This window comes from Malaclemys terrapin, chromosome 2, assembly GCF_027887155.1.
Source record: "Malaclemys terrapin pileata isolate rMalTer1 chromosome 2, rMalTer1.hap1, whole genome shotgun sequence".
NCBI lineage: Eukaryota > Metazoa > Chordata > Testudines > Emydidae > Malaclemys > Malaclemys terrapin.
The window spans coordinates 165,651,970-165,666,596 of record NC_071506.1 but is presented as its reverse complement, the minus strand read 5'-3'; the positions used below and the strand labels follow the sequence as shown (position 1 = coordinate 165,666,596).

At 41.5% G+C, this 14,627-nt stretch overlaps 1 protein-coding gene across 1 annotated transcript in view; it reads left to right on the top strand.

Annotated features, from left to right (window-relative positions):
• The window catches only part of LOC128831293 (SCAN domain-containing protein 3-like), a 29,785-nt gene extending 15,517 nt beyond the window's left edge, over positions 1-14,268 (top strand). The window contains exon 2 of the mRNA XM_054017610.1: positions 13,340-14,268. Coding sequence (XP_053873585.1) covers positions 13,340-14,268 — 929 coding nt within the window. The remainder of the gene's footprint in view (positions 1-13,339) is intronic.
• The last annotated feature ends 359 nt before the right edge of the window (positions 14,269-14,627 follow it).

Below are 14,627 nucleotides of genomic sequence, written 5' to 3'. Positions count from 1 at the left end.
TTAGGCTGATGTGAGTTGGTTCAATAAAATTACAATCGGCCTGCGAAATATATTTTGTGATTAATATAATAAACTATTATATGAAAAATAAATATTTTACATATACTGTTTAGAGCCAAATTTTAAAAATGGCCCTCAAACCACCCTCTAATATTGCATCTAAAAACTATAGACTTTATACAACTAACTACTTGATTTACAGTTGCAAACAACTTTTGAACTTACTTTCTGGAACCCACTTCACATTTGAAGAATACTGAAAGAGCAAAGTTTAAAACCAATTTTAAGGTCTTTAATCCAAGCTCACTGAAGCAAGAGGAAGTCTTTCTGGTGACGTCAGCTGGCTTTTGATCTAGCTGTAATTCACTAGCTTCTGCAGATGTCAGGAACAAGCTTATGGCTGCTTCTATCCACTTCCTGCCAACCTGATAATCATAGGATGCTGAGAGAGGGAGTCAAAAGCCTCATTCCCTCTCCCTCCTGCTGCTGTTGGAAATCAGCTGTGTGCTACTTCTTTCAATGCCCTGCCCACTTGATGCTAAGAGATCTACCCTTTCATTTTTCAAAATTAAAAGAAACCCTTCCTTTTGTTCTTTTTAGACTGGGTATTTTTCTCCCTCCCTTTAGGAGTAACTTGCAGCAGTGCCCACCACAGAGACATAATTGTATTTTAAGGGTGCTATTAACTTTTTTAATTTAAAGTTTTTCTTGGCTTTACGGAAATCCACTTTTCACCATTATGGCACCAAAGAAGAGGGAGAGAGGGAAACGAGGCATTACAGGCAAATTTTCCATCGCTGATCTTATAGCAACTCCAAGTTTTTCCAAACAGCATGAGGAGTAGAAGTGTTCTTTCCCCTCAATCTCCACCATAACATCGGTAATAAATTCATATTTGCTCATCCCCATTTTTTGAGAAGGAGATATGAAAGAAAGATAATTGCATATGGGTAATAAAATCTTATCAGAGCCAATCATTCTGTTATCAAACTATGTTTTCCATTAACTCACATTCAGTTTGCAAGCAAGCTTTTGTTTATCTAAATATAGTTCTTTTACCAGGGCACTATTAAATTTTCTCCCCAAAATATACATTGCACCTACAGGAACTGCTAAGACCTGCATTCACTCTTTCAGGGGGAAAGTTTCCAAAATTTCTAGCCTGTAATGCTTTGTTTTGGCTATCTTAATTTCGGTTCCAGATGTGGAATATTTTTCTGAAATATTAAAAAAAAAAAAACAATCTCCCCCAAAAGTTTGAGAGAGAAGTAGTTTCCTCCCTCCACTCAAACCTGCCTTAGGATTTTTATCCAGTCAAGAGCAATTCAAAAGCATATAATATCATTACAATAATATAGTTCTTAAGGCCAGCAGGCAGGGCTGGTGGATTTTTCTGTATGAATGTGTAGACCCATATACACAAGTGTGTTTAGAGATGAATTAAGAGAGAAAGTGTCTGTACATTTTTGTCTTATGCGCTGGGGGTGGGATTCACAAGTGGGACGTAGGTGCTGAACTGCCACTTTGAGTGACTAAAGTCCAACATTTAGACACCACTAGCATTCACAAAACCCTTGCTCAGCTGCCACCTAACTCTGAGGCACTTAAAGTCCCTGAGTGCCTAAGTTTCTGTAGTAAAAGTCCCTGAGGCACCTGAATTTCAGTGTCTGGACATGCACACAACCTCCTACATAAGAATGGCCATACTGGGTCAGACCAAAGGTCCATCTAGCCCAATGTCCTGTCCACCGAGAGGTTGCCAATGCCAGGTGCTTCAGAGGGATAGAACAGAACAGGTAATCATCAAGTGATCCATCCCTGTCACCCATTCCCAGCTTCTGGCAAACAGAGGCTAGGGACGTTTCAGAGCATGGTTTTGCATCCCTGCTAATCCTGGCTAATAGCCATTTATGGACCTATCTGCCATGAACTTATCTAGTTCCTTTTTGGACCCTGTCATAGTCTTGGCTTTCCAACATCCTCTGGCAAAGAGTTCCACAGGTTAACTGTGCTTTGTGTGAAGAAATATTTCCTTTTCTTTGTTTTAAACCTGCTGCCTATTAATTTCATTGAGTGACCCCTAGTTCTTTTGTTATGAGAAGGAGTAAATAACACTTCCTTATTTACTTTCTCCACACCAGTCATGATTTTATAGACCTCTATCATATCCATCTTTGGTCGCCTCTTTTCCAAGATGAAAAATCCCAGTCTTATTAATCTCTCCTCATATGGAAGCTGGTCCATACCCCTAATCAATTTTGATGCCCTTTTCTGAACCTTTTCCAATTCCAATATATCTTTTTTGAGATGGAGCAACCACACCTGAACACAGTATTCAAGTTGTTAGCGTACCATGGACTTTATATAGAGGCAATATGATATTTTCTGTCTTATTATCTACCCCTTTCCTAATGTTTCCAACATTCTGTTAGCTTTTTTGACTGCTGCTGCACATTGAGTGGATGTTTTCAGAGAATATCCACAATGACTCCAAGATCTCTTTCTTGAGCGGTAATAGCTAATTTAGACCCCATTATTTTATATTTATAGGTGGGATTATGTTTTCCAATGTGCATCACTTTGCATTTATAAACATTGAATTTCATCTGCCATTTTTTTGCCCAGTCACCCAGTTTTGTGAGACCCCTTTGTAAGTCTTCACAGTCTGCTTTGGACTATCTTGAATAGTTTTGTATCACCTGCAAATTTTGCCACCTCACTGTTACCACTTTTCCCAGATCGTTTACAAATATGTTGAAAATCACTGGTCCCAGGACAAACCCCTGGGGTCTCTCCATTCTGAAAACTGGCCATTTATTCCTACCCTCTATTTCCTATCTTTTAACCAGTTACTGATTCATGAGAAGAGCTTCCTTCTTATCCCATGACTGCTATCTTTGTTTAAGAGCCTTTGGTGAGGGACCTTGTCAAAGACTTTCTGAAAATCTAAGTACACTATATCCACTGTATCCCCCTTGTCCACATGCTTGTGGACCCCCTCAAAGAATTCTAGTAGATTGGTGAGGCATGATTTTCCTTTAAAAAAACCATGTTGACTCTTCCCAACAATTCGTATTCATCTATGTGTCTGATAATCAGGGCCGGCTCCAGGCACCAGCTTAACAAGCAGGTGCTTGGGGCAGCCAAGGGAGAGGGGCGGCACGTGCGGCAATTCGGGGGCGGCAGGTCCTTCACTCCCTCTTGGAGTGAAGGACCTGCCGCCAAACTGCTGCCGCCAATCGCGGCTATTTTTTTTCTTCCCCAATTGCCGCCGCCGGTCGCGATTGCGGCTTTTTTTTTTTTCTTTTGCTTGGGGCAGCAGAAATGCTGGAGCCGGCCCTGCTGATAATTCTGTTCTTTATTATAGTTTCAACCAGTTTTCCCAATACAGAAGTGAGGCTTACTGGCCTGTAATTGCTGGGATCACCTCTGGAGTCCATTTTAAAAATTGGCATCACATTAGCTATTCCCCAGTCATTTGATACAGAAGCTGATTTAAATGATAGGTTACAGTGTACAGTTAATAGTTCTTCAATTTCACATTTGAGTTCCATCAAAACTCTTGAGTGAATACCATCTGGTCCTGGTGACTTATTACTCTTAAGTTTATCAATTTGTTCCAAAATCTCCTTTAATGACATCTCAATCTGGGACAGTTCCTCAGATTTGTCACCTGAAAAGAATGGCTCAGGTTTGGGAATCTCCCTCACATCCTCAGCCATGAAGACTGATGCAAAAAAATCATTTAGTTTCTCCACAATGGTATTCTCTTCCTTAAGTGTTCCTTTAGTATCTCAGTCATCCAGTGGCCCCACTAGTTGTTTAGCAGGCTTCCTGCTTCTGATGTACTCAAAAAAAAAATTGCTGTTAGTTTTTGAGTCTTTGGCTAGCTGTTCTTCAAATTCTTTTTTGGCCTTCCTAATTATATTTTTACACTTTATTGGCCAGAGTGTATGCTCCTTTCTATTTGCTTCACTAGGATTTAACTTCCATTTTTTTTACAGGATGCTTTTTTGTCTGCTTCTTTTACTTTGTTGTTTAGCCATGGTAGCCCTTTTTTCATACTCTTACTATGAGTTTTAATCTGGGGCATACATTTAAATTGAGCCTCTATTATGGTGTCTTTAGAAAGTTTCCATGTAGCTTGAAGGGATTTCACTTATGACACTGCACTGGTAATGTCCTAATATTGACATTGCACAGTATCTCAGTGCCAAACTCACATTTAAGCCCCGGTGGCATTTGCAAACTAGGCATTCCTCTGCTTATCTTGCCTTCAAGGTCTAAAGGGCACACTTAAGCCCCCTGGAAAGATGCTTACCTCTGTGATTAAAGCCCTCATCTAGAATGTGGGAAACCTGGATTCAAATCCCCTTCTGTTTGGTGTGGCGCAGAGACAGCTGATACTGAGCAGAGAGCACGGATAATTTCTCTGTATGAAAAACTGGTCATGGACATTGCTAGCAGGAGAGAAGCCCAGGAACATGAGTGTGGCATGCAGCAAGAGATCCTGGGGATTGTGAAGGAGCAAACAGGCAGGTTGAGGCATCTGGTAGACCTTCTGGCGAAACACCTTGAGGCTAGATTCCCTCTGCAACTGCTGCAGAATGGCATTCCTGTGTCACCATTTTCCTCCTCTCCGAAATATTCCAGGAGCTGAGGGGGAAAATGCTGTATCCCTTCCATTCAACGCCAGTGGAGGGTACTAGCAGTAAAAAGCACATATGATGATCTTTGACAGGCAGGGCCACTATATTTAAAAGACAAGATCACTGTGTTTTTCTCCTCACAATTGTATTCTACTGACTGTCCAAGGTTACATTCCTTTCCTGAGCCTACACTTCCAATATGTTTGTGCAGTAAATCAAGGTCCTGAGAATGAAATAATATTTATTACTTCACACCATGAGGGAAGGGGGGTACAGGGAAACTGGTGAAATGGAGGGGATTAGCTGGAGAGAGAAACCTAGCAGGCACAGCAAGATTAACAGTATGGGAAGTCACAACTCAAGAATCAGCTCACATTACTGTAGATCATTACTAAATTGGGTTTTCAAAGCCTCCCTGAGACACAGTGCTACACACTGAGCTCTTCTTATTGCCCTAGTATCAGGCTGTCTGCTGATTTTGAGCAGCCAATCTGCCTCCATGCCCCACACCTGCAGAAAATTCTCTCCCTCTGCCTCACAGATATTATGAAGCACACAGCAGGCAGCAATAACAATTGGGATATTGTTTTCACTGAGGTCTAACTTAGTAAGCAAACTGTGCCAGCAACCCTTTAAACATCCAAAGACACATTCAACCACTACTAAGCCTATTCTTAAACCGTTCCTTGCTGCTGTCCAGGTGTCCAGTGCACAGCTTCATGAGCCATGGGAGCAAGAAGTAGGCTGGGTCTCCCAGGATCACTATGGGCATTTCAACATTACCAATGGTTATTTTGCACTGAGTAAAGAAAGACCCTGCTTGCAGCTTTATGAATAGACCTGTGTTCTTAAAGAAGAGGGCATCATGCACCTTTCCAGACCGTCCAACACTGATTTTGGTAAAACACCCAAGGTGATCCACCAGCACTTGCAACATGATTGAAAAGTATCTCTTATGGTTTATGTACTCTTTGGCAAGATGGTCTGGTGCCAAGATAGGGATATGCCTGTCATCTATTGTCCCACCCCAGTTAGGGGGAACCCCATCGCAGCAAAACCATCCAGTATGTCCTGCACATTGCCAAGAGTCACTACCCTTCTTAGTAGAAGTTGATTAATAGTCCTGCACACTTGGATCACAACAGCTCCCATGGTGGATTTACCAACTCCAAATTGATTCCCCAAAGACACTGGTCAGTCTGGCGTTGCAAGCTTCCACACAATGATCGCCACTCGCTTTTCCAGAGCAGGTCTCATTTTAATGTCGCAGCACTGCAAAGCTGGGGAGACCTCGGCACACAGTTCCTGGAAAGTGGCCTTTCACATACAAAAGTTCTGCAATCACTGATCATCATCCCATAACTGCATAATGATGCAATCCCAGCAATCACTGCTTGTTTCTTGGGACCAGAACCAGCCGCTCCTCTGTGTTCAGCTGCTGCACAACTGCCAGCAGCAATCCTGAATCGTTGGGCTGCTTGATGGACATTGCCATGTTCCATGCGGTGGCTCCTTTTGCTGCTCTGGAAATACTGCAGGATAAGTTGAGATCAGGGGAGGGGGGCAGAAAACTGTGTCATGGATGTTGATACCATGTTCCCAGTTTCCCTCTCCCCCCATGAAAATGTTTTGGTCCCAGGAGGCATTGCAAGCCCTTCCCAAACCCCCCTACAGCAAGTTGTACTGTGGGTTAGCTACCTGTGGTGCACTGATGCAAGCACTGCTAGTGAGAACACACTCAGCCGAAAAAAGGAGTGTGGTGTGGACATGCATTACTGACTTAATTACTGTGGTGGCTGAATGCTGACTTAACTGAAATCGACATAAGTTTGTAATGTAGATATGCCCAAACACTCACTCTTACTCTCTGTCCTCGTTTTCCCCATGAAAAAAAGAGCTGACCTGGCTTAGGCACCCAGCTCAAGGAGAGGATTCACAATTGTGAATGCCATAGAGAGGGTGGTACCCCCCCTCCAGCCCACAGTTAGGCACTTAGCTCTCTTTGAGGGATGGGGCTTAGGCCGCACTCCTTGTCATTTCCTATTGGCTAGCTTAGGTGGCTCCCTGCTAAGCTTGCTGGCTTTTGCAAATTCCATTCTTGGGTGCCTAACTCTCCCCATGAATAGTACAGGGATGCCTCAATTCCACTAGGTGACAGGACATCTAAAAGTTAGGCACTGAAATGCTGAGATTTTCAGCACCTACGGTCTCCCTGTGAATCCCCTCTGGACTATCTGCATGTACCTAAGGTGTGTTAAGTAATTACAGTATAGATCAGAAATAGAAATGTCTTACATTAGTAGTAGACCTGAAGCTGCTATATGGCTGCGGAATCCCATCTCTCCCTTATATGTAGAGTCTGTGACACTGCCTACAGTACTATGTATAGTAGTGTGGGACTCAGAAGTAGTGACATATCCTATGTTCCACTGACTTCATTGTGAATTTACATTAGTGAGACTGAATTTAGCCCAGATGATAAAGGTTCAGAAACAGGATATACCATTTTTAATATTAACAAAATATTATTTTCTCTATAGTGAAACATTTTTAAGCAGGGGATATAATGTAAGGATTCAAATTATTTTTAAAAAATTAAAACCTCTAATCAGCACTTAATCTCGGTACTAAAGTATCAACCAAACTATGTTCTTGGAGTCATACACTTTAAGGCCAGAAGGGACCATCATGATCATCTAGTCTGACCTCCTGCACAATACAGGCCACAGAACCTCATCCATCCACTCCTGTAATAGACTCATAACCTCTGGCTGAGTTACTGAAGTCCTTAAATCATGATTTAAAGACTTTAAGTTACAGAAAATTCACTTTTTTCACTAGTGTAAACCTACAAGTGACCTGTGCCCCATGCTGCAGAGGAAGGCTAAAACACACCAGGGTCTCTGCCAATCTGACCCAGGGGAAAATTCCTTCCTGGTGAAAGCTCCTCATTATGGCAATACAGTAAAACAACCTCCCTGAATGGTGTGAAGTCATGGTCAAGCTACTGAGGACGACACATTGCAAGTATAGACACTGAACATCCTGTGTCAACCCTAACAATCCTCTAGCAGCTATCCCACAATGTCCCATGCCCTGCAACAATGACCACTCTGGTCACAATTGTAAACTCCACTGTCTGGGGCTAGGTATTTCTGAAAGGCCTTTTCCTGATTGCCCATCTTGGGGAGTTCTCCAAGCAGCTCACCCAACCATGCCAGCTCCCCACATTAGATGTGCTCTTGCATGGAGTAGACAGGAGGTATTAGCTTTCCAGAGCCTGTGGGGAGAAGAAGTTGTGCCTGCACAGCCAAGGATCAGCCATAGTGTGGCGGGGCAATGACGCACTGGCACAGTGCCTTCCGCTGGTCATCCTGGGAATTAGCTCTTCCAGCCCAGAGCACCCTTTTCAGGCCGGTGTCTCGCTTGCCGCTTATCCCCTGTGTTCCTCCCGGACCCCAGTGCCCTTTGCCCAGGGGTTCTGCCCACCACAGTACCCCCTTGCTCTGGGTCTCCCCTCCCAGAGGGGCCCCCAACCCTCTAACCCACCTTGCCTCAGTTGCTACTGTCAGTCATCATACAGCCCCCACTCCCTGGGGCCAACTGCAGTCTGTAAACCACTCACCATCAGCAAGGGGGTTAGGAACTGCTGCCTTTGCCTATCTCTAGGCTGCTCCTCTGCAGCCCAATACCTATTTGGCCCTTTTAGCAAGGCCTGCAGCCTGGGGTTTTTCCTGTCTGGAGCTCCCCAGCTTCCTCTGCCCTTCCCCAGCACTGCTCCACCTCAGGTACCCTTCTCAACTCCCAGGCAGCCAGGTCCTTCTCTCTCTAGATGCTAGAGAGAGAGTGTGTGTCCTAACTTCTGGCTCACAGCCCTCTTATAAGGGCCAGCTGGGCCCTGATTAAGCTGGCCACAGCTGTGGCTGTTTTCCCCATCAGCCTACCTTTTCCCAACTGCAGCCCTCTCCAGGGCTGCTTTAACCCCTTCAGGGCCAGAGCGGGGTGACCACCCTGCTACATGTGGTCAGGATTACTTTATTTATGTACATAGGGATGTCTCTTTTATTGTCAAGAAAGATTTTGATGAAACTTTCATGGAGATTCTTTCCAATCCTCTCCCAAAGTTTTCTAGGGATATCTACTCTGTTTCTTCCACTGTGGCAAAACACTTTCCCACACTGCTCAATGGTGAGTTTGGCTGGCACCATCACAGTAAATAGGCTAGTGGCATGCAGGGCTGGGTGGCTTTGGGACAAAGGTAGCGTCTGAGCTCTCTGTGCCTTTTTTACCTTTACAAATGAAACCCCCAATGCCTGTGGAAAATAGCACCAATATGCAGGGCTGTTCCCCTATATCTTTACCCACGGAACAGAGTCTGAAATTTTATTGTTTCATGCAACCAAAATTCCTTCCCCCCACCTCCCACCCTTGGCAGGCCATATTCATCATGACTGGGGCTGGAGAGTGGTGCTATGCATAGGTGCTCCAAAACTGAAGTGTAAATAAGTATGTCTTATTAAAAGTTTTTATGACAATCAAGGAAGGGAGTTTTGAAATTTATCTTTCCTTTTCTGTTATGACTGTGTGTAGTCATACACACACTATCAGTAATATGTAGTAGTACATCTTTCTGTTTTTATCAGCCACCTCTGGTATGGCAGACTTGAGGGTTACTCCCTCCACACCTGCAGAATGCCTGATTCTCTGAGGTGGAGAAAGAGGACTAGAGAGGGAATGGTCAGTGAGATCCTACAAGCCAGTGCTGCACTGGACCACAAACAAAGGGCCTGGAGAGCTGACATGGAAGACAGCATGAAGAAGGAAAAAGGGGACAGGAGAAAGGCCCAGGAAAAGGAGTGGGAGATGCACGAGGACATAATTTTGTTCAATATCTTCATTAATGACCTGGAATATGGCGTGGATTGCACCCTCGGCAAGTTTGCAGATAACACTAAACTGGGAGGAGTGGTAGATACGCTGGAAGATAGGGACAGGATACAGAGGGACCTAGACAAATTAGAGGATTGGGCTAAAAGAAATCTGATGAGGTTCAACAAGGACAAGTGCAGAGTCCTGCACTTAGGACGGAAGAATCCCATGCACTGCTACAGACTAGGGACTGAGTGGCTAGGCAGCAGTTCTGCAGAAAAGGACCTAGACAGTGGACGAGAAGCTGGATATGAGTTAACAGTGTGCTCTTTTTGCCAAGAAGGCTAACGGCGTTTTGGGCTGTATAAGTAGGAACATTGCCAGCAGATAGATGGACATTATCATTCCCCTCTATTCAGCATTGGTGAGGCCTCATCTGGAGTACCGTGTCCAGTTTGGGGCCCCACACTACAAGAAGGATTTGGAAAAATTGGAAAGAGTCTAGCAGAGGGCAACAAAAATGATTAGGGGTCTGGAGCACATGACTTATGAGGAGAGGCTGAGGGAACTAGGATTATTTAGTCTGCAGAAGAGAAGAATGAGGAGGGATTTGATAGCTGCTTTCAACTGCCTGAAAGGGGGTTCCAAAGAGGATGGATTTAGACTGTTCTCAGTGGTAGCAGATGACAGAATAAGGAGTAATGGTCTCAAGTTGCAGTGGGGGAGGTCTAGGTTGGATATTAGGAAAAACTTTTTCACTAAAAGGGTGGTGAAGCACTGGACTGGGTTACCTAGAGAGGTGGTGGAATCTCCTTCCTTAGAGGTTTTTAAGGTCAGGCTTGAGAAAGCCCTGGCTAGTATGATTTAATTGGGAATTGGTCCTTCTTTGAGCAGGGGTTTGGACTAGATGACCTCCTGAGGTTCCTTCCAACCCTGATATTCTATGATTCTTTGATAACGGATCTTCTCAGGCAGCAAACACAAATGATAGTGACCCTGTTTGGCCTACAGGTCTAAAATCTCAGATGCTCCACCCTTTGCAATCAATAGAAAACTCCATCGCGGCAGCACCCTATACTTGCCAACACACCACGTAGCATCAAGGGCCACATCTATATCCCTACCATCTATGCCAGAGGACAGCAAAGAAAACCACAGCTTCACATAAATTGACCTGTGAAAACCATGGCTGGGATGTGTAGCCACAATGTCTCCCCAATCTTGTAAGTAAGCTCTACATTCTTTGTTCCTAGGTGTATACATTTACATTTAGCCATTTTAATATGTGCTCAGTTTATGAAGTAATCCAGATTACTTTGTAAGAGTGACCTGTCCTCTTCAATATTTACTACTTTCCCAATCTTTGTGTCTTCTGCAAACTTTGTCAGTAATAATTTTATATTATCTTCCAAGTCATTAATAAAAATGTTAAATAGCACAGGGCTAACAACAGGTCCCCTCAGGTCCCCACTAAAATACCCCCTTGATTATGATTTTCCCATTTACAGTTACATTTAGAGACCTATCAATTAGCCAGTTTTTAATCCCTTTAATGTGTGTCATGTTTGTGTCATTCTAGTTTTTTAATCAAAATATTGTGTGATACCAAGTCATATGCCTTATGGAAGTCTAGGTATATTACATTACCACTATTAACATTATCAATCAAATCAATCATCTAAAAATATATCAAAATATTTTGATAGACTCTATTTTCCATAAACCCAGGTTAATTGTCATTATATTACCCTTCCTTAATTCTTTATTAATCAAGTCCTGTATCAGCCACTCCATTATCTTGCCCAGGATCAATGTTAGACTGACAGGCTATATTATCCAGGTCATCTCATTTACCCTTTAAAACATTGGTACAACATGAGCTTTCTTCCAGACTTCTGGAACTTCCCTAATTTTCCAAGACTTATTTAAAACCAACATTAATGGTGCAGCAAGCTCCTCAGCCAGCAATTTTAAAACCCTTGGATGCAAGTTATCTGGACCTGCTAACTTTAGTAGCTGCTGTTTAGCATCCTCATGAGTGACTGTTGGAATAGAAAGAGTGTCATCATTAACCCTGACTACATCATCTGTTTTTTTTTCGAAACATGGAACAAAAACATTTATTGAACATTCTTGCCTTTTCTGCGTTATTAATTCATTTTTACAAAGCGTTTTGATAGTTTGACTATTCATCACAGTTTAGGGAAAACAATTATCAAAATCTCAGAATTTCCTATGGGACATAAATTCAGGTTTTTATCAGTTTGACCATAAACCATAAAAGATTCAGAACCAGACCTCCACACTGTTCTAACTTCTTAAGAATCTCTAAGTAGTCTTTCTTGTTCATGTTCAATTTTCTCTCTCTGATCTGAGGCTGCATTGTTCTGCTTGTTGTCTTGATCCTGTACTCTTATATATAGCTTCATCATCATCATTTCAAAGTATTCAGAACCTTTTTGACAATTGAACTGTCATTGACCAACCTCTGCTTCTTTTGTCTATTTTGCCATAGTTCTCATTTGCCACTGTGCTGTATCCTTTATGTTGCATTCTCCAGAGTCTCTTGCTCTTAGAATGCTGACTTCTCTGAATGTCTCATTTATAAGATTTTATTCTATTAAACACTGAATATGTGTTTTTTAGCTATTAAGATATTTTCCCCATAAAGTCAATGTCACATACATATGTACTAACCTGACTGTGTTCATCAATAAAGTTTCATTGCAGGTTTATTCTCCATTTCATATGCCTAAAATCCCTAAGAGTTATATTAACCGCCAATGATCCATATATATAATAAAAGAGATGAAAGATGCACACACATTGTAGACAGAGAATACAAATTCATTCATCAGTAAATTGCTGTGAACAATTAAGACCAATTGAAGAACATTTAAATTCATCCATTCATATTTCCTTTTTAATCTCTTCTGTAGGAGAGCTGTGTATATTGAACAAAACATTCAATGAACTTTGCAATTCTACTCATAAATTGTTTCATGAACAAATTTTGACTTTTACAGATTTATTCAATATTTGAAATTATTTGTCTACTAATAACTCTATTTGCTTGTTACTATAAATGTATGACTGGCCACTAACCTTTGTTTCTTCCAGGCCAGAGGTTCCCAAAGTGGGCGATACCGCCCCCTGGGGGGCGCTGGAACGATCCAGGGGGGCAGTAGTAGCCTCAGGTGCAATTGGGGGGCGTTGAATAAAAATAAGGGGGCAGTGGAAGCATAAAGAAAGAAGAGAATATAAGAAAATTTTGAAAAAAAGTTCATACATGTTTCATCTATTGTGTAACATTGAGTTAAAGTTGTAGTGATTACTTTATTTTCCAAATAAATTAAATTATAACCGATCAGGTGTCAAGTCCCCCAACAGCTCTTAACAAGCAAGTGTTGGCAGGCGAGCGTGTCGCGCATTGTCAGGAAGTCCAGCATGCATCGGCAGGAATATGTGCGTGTAATGACTTGTTTACAATACGATACTATAAATAGGTGACATGTATGAAATCTAATTTAGATTGTTTCTGAATTGTGTAAAAAGCAGTTAACAATAGTGCAATAAGTATTTAAAAATTTTTATTCATATTCGATACCTTCGATCTTTACGGATTACGGATCACATAAAAAGCAAATTGTATTGTTGTTGTTTCAATAAAACAGCAATTTAAACATGAGTATTTTTATACATTTTCTTACATATCTACTGTACGTTTCTGTGTCTCTAGTGCTTACTAATAATAAAATCGTAGCAGGATTGTGTCGGTACAGTATTCGCTGTACACTGTGTCATTCATTGTCAACATTTAGTTGCCAAAAATCTGAGTGAATGCCTACATAGGTCATTACATTATGTCATTAAAGCAATCAACAAAATCAGAAGCAATTCATTGAATGACAGATTGTTTGGACAACTTTGTATTGAAAACGATGAAGAATTCAATCGCTTGCTGCTTCATACAGAAGTTCGTTGGCTATCAAAAGGTGCCTGTTTGGATCGGTTTTATAAACTCTTTGACTCAGTGCTAGAGTTCCTAGAAAACAAAGATGATGCTTTACGAGCCAACTTGATTGATTCCAAAAATGACATAGCTTATTTGACAGACTTGTTTAATAAATTTAATGAAACAAATTCACAGCTCCAAGGCGATGAGCTGAATTTAATCAGAACAAAAACTGTTATTTCCGCGTTTGTGGCAAAACTTCTTCTGTACAAACGAAATTTAGGACAAGGAGAATTCAGCCAGTTTCCAAATTTATCAACAGTAGAAAAACATGATGAAGACTTGCTTACCTATTGTCAGCACTTGGAGGGTCTCCATTCTGACTTCAATCAACGATTTGAAGATATTCTTAAAATGAACATACCCGATTGGGTTTTGGACCCTTTTTCAAGTAGAAACACAGAAGAATCTCCAAAATTACAAGAAGAACTGATAGAAGTAACAACAAATGAGGAATTGAAATTTAAATTCAAAGACGACTACCGACAGTTCTGGCTGCAAAAGCAGATACCTACACTTTATCCTGGATTATGGGCCATAGTACAAAATTTTTTAATTGCATTTCCTTCATCATATTTAGTGGAACGTGGGTTCAGTGTGGTCACAAATCTGTTAACTAAAAAAAGAAACCGACTGCAAATAGCTAATTGCGGTGATTTAAGAATGCTGCTGACAAAAATAGAGCCGAACATTAATAAATTGATAGCAGCGCACCAGGTTCATCCTTCTCATTAGGATTATTTTTAATGTTATTCGTAATTTTTATTTTAATATTATCCTTCGTTATCTTAATTTTCTGTGTGTAATGCGAATGTTACTATGGTTGATTTTAATAAATAATTTTATAATTTCAAGCTTCAAGGTGTCTTATATACAACAAAATCTTTCTTTACTATATTGTAGGACATAGGTAGAAATATAGATACATAAAAGAAACGCAAATTTGTCACTACATCTTTCTGTTTGTTCGCTTAAAGAAGGTAGATTTCCAGGAGGGCGCTGAGTAATTTTTTTTCTGAAAAGGGGGCGGTAGGCCAAATAAGTTTGGGAGCCTCTGTTCCAGGCAAAGGGGGGCAGCAATTTATGAGTAGACA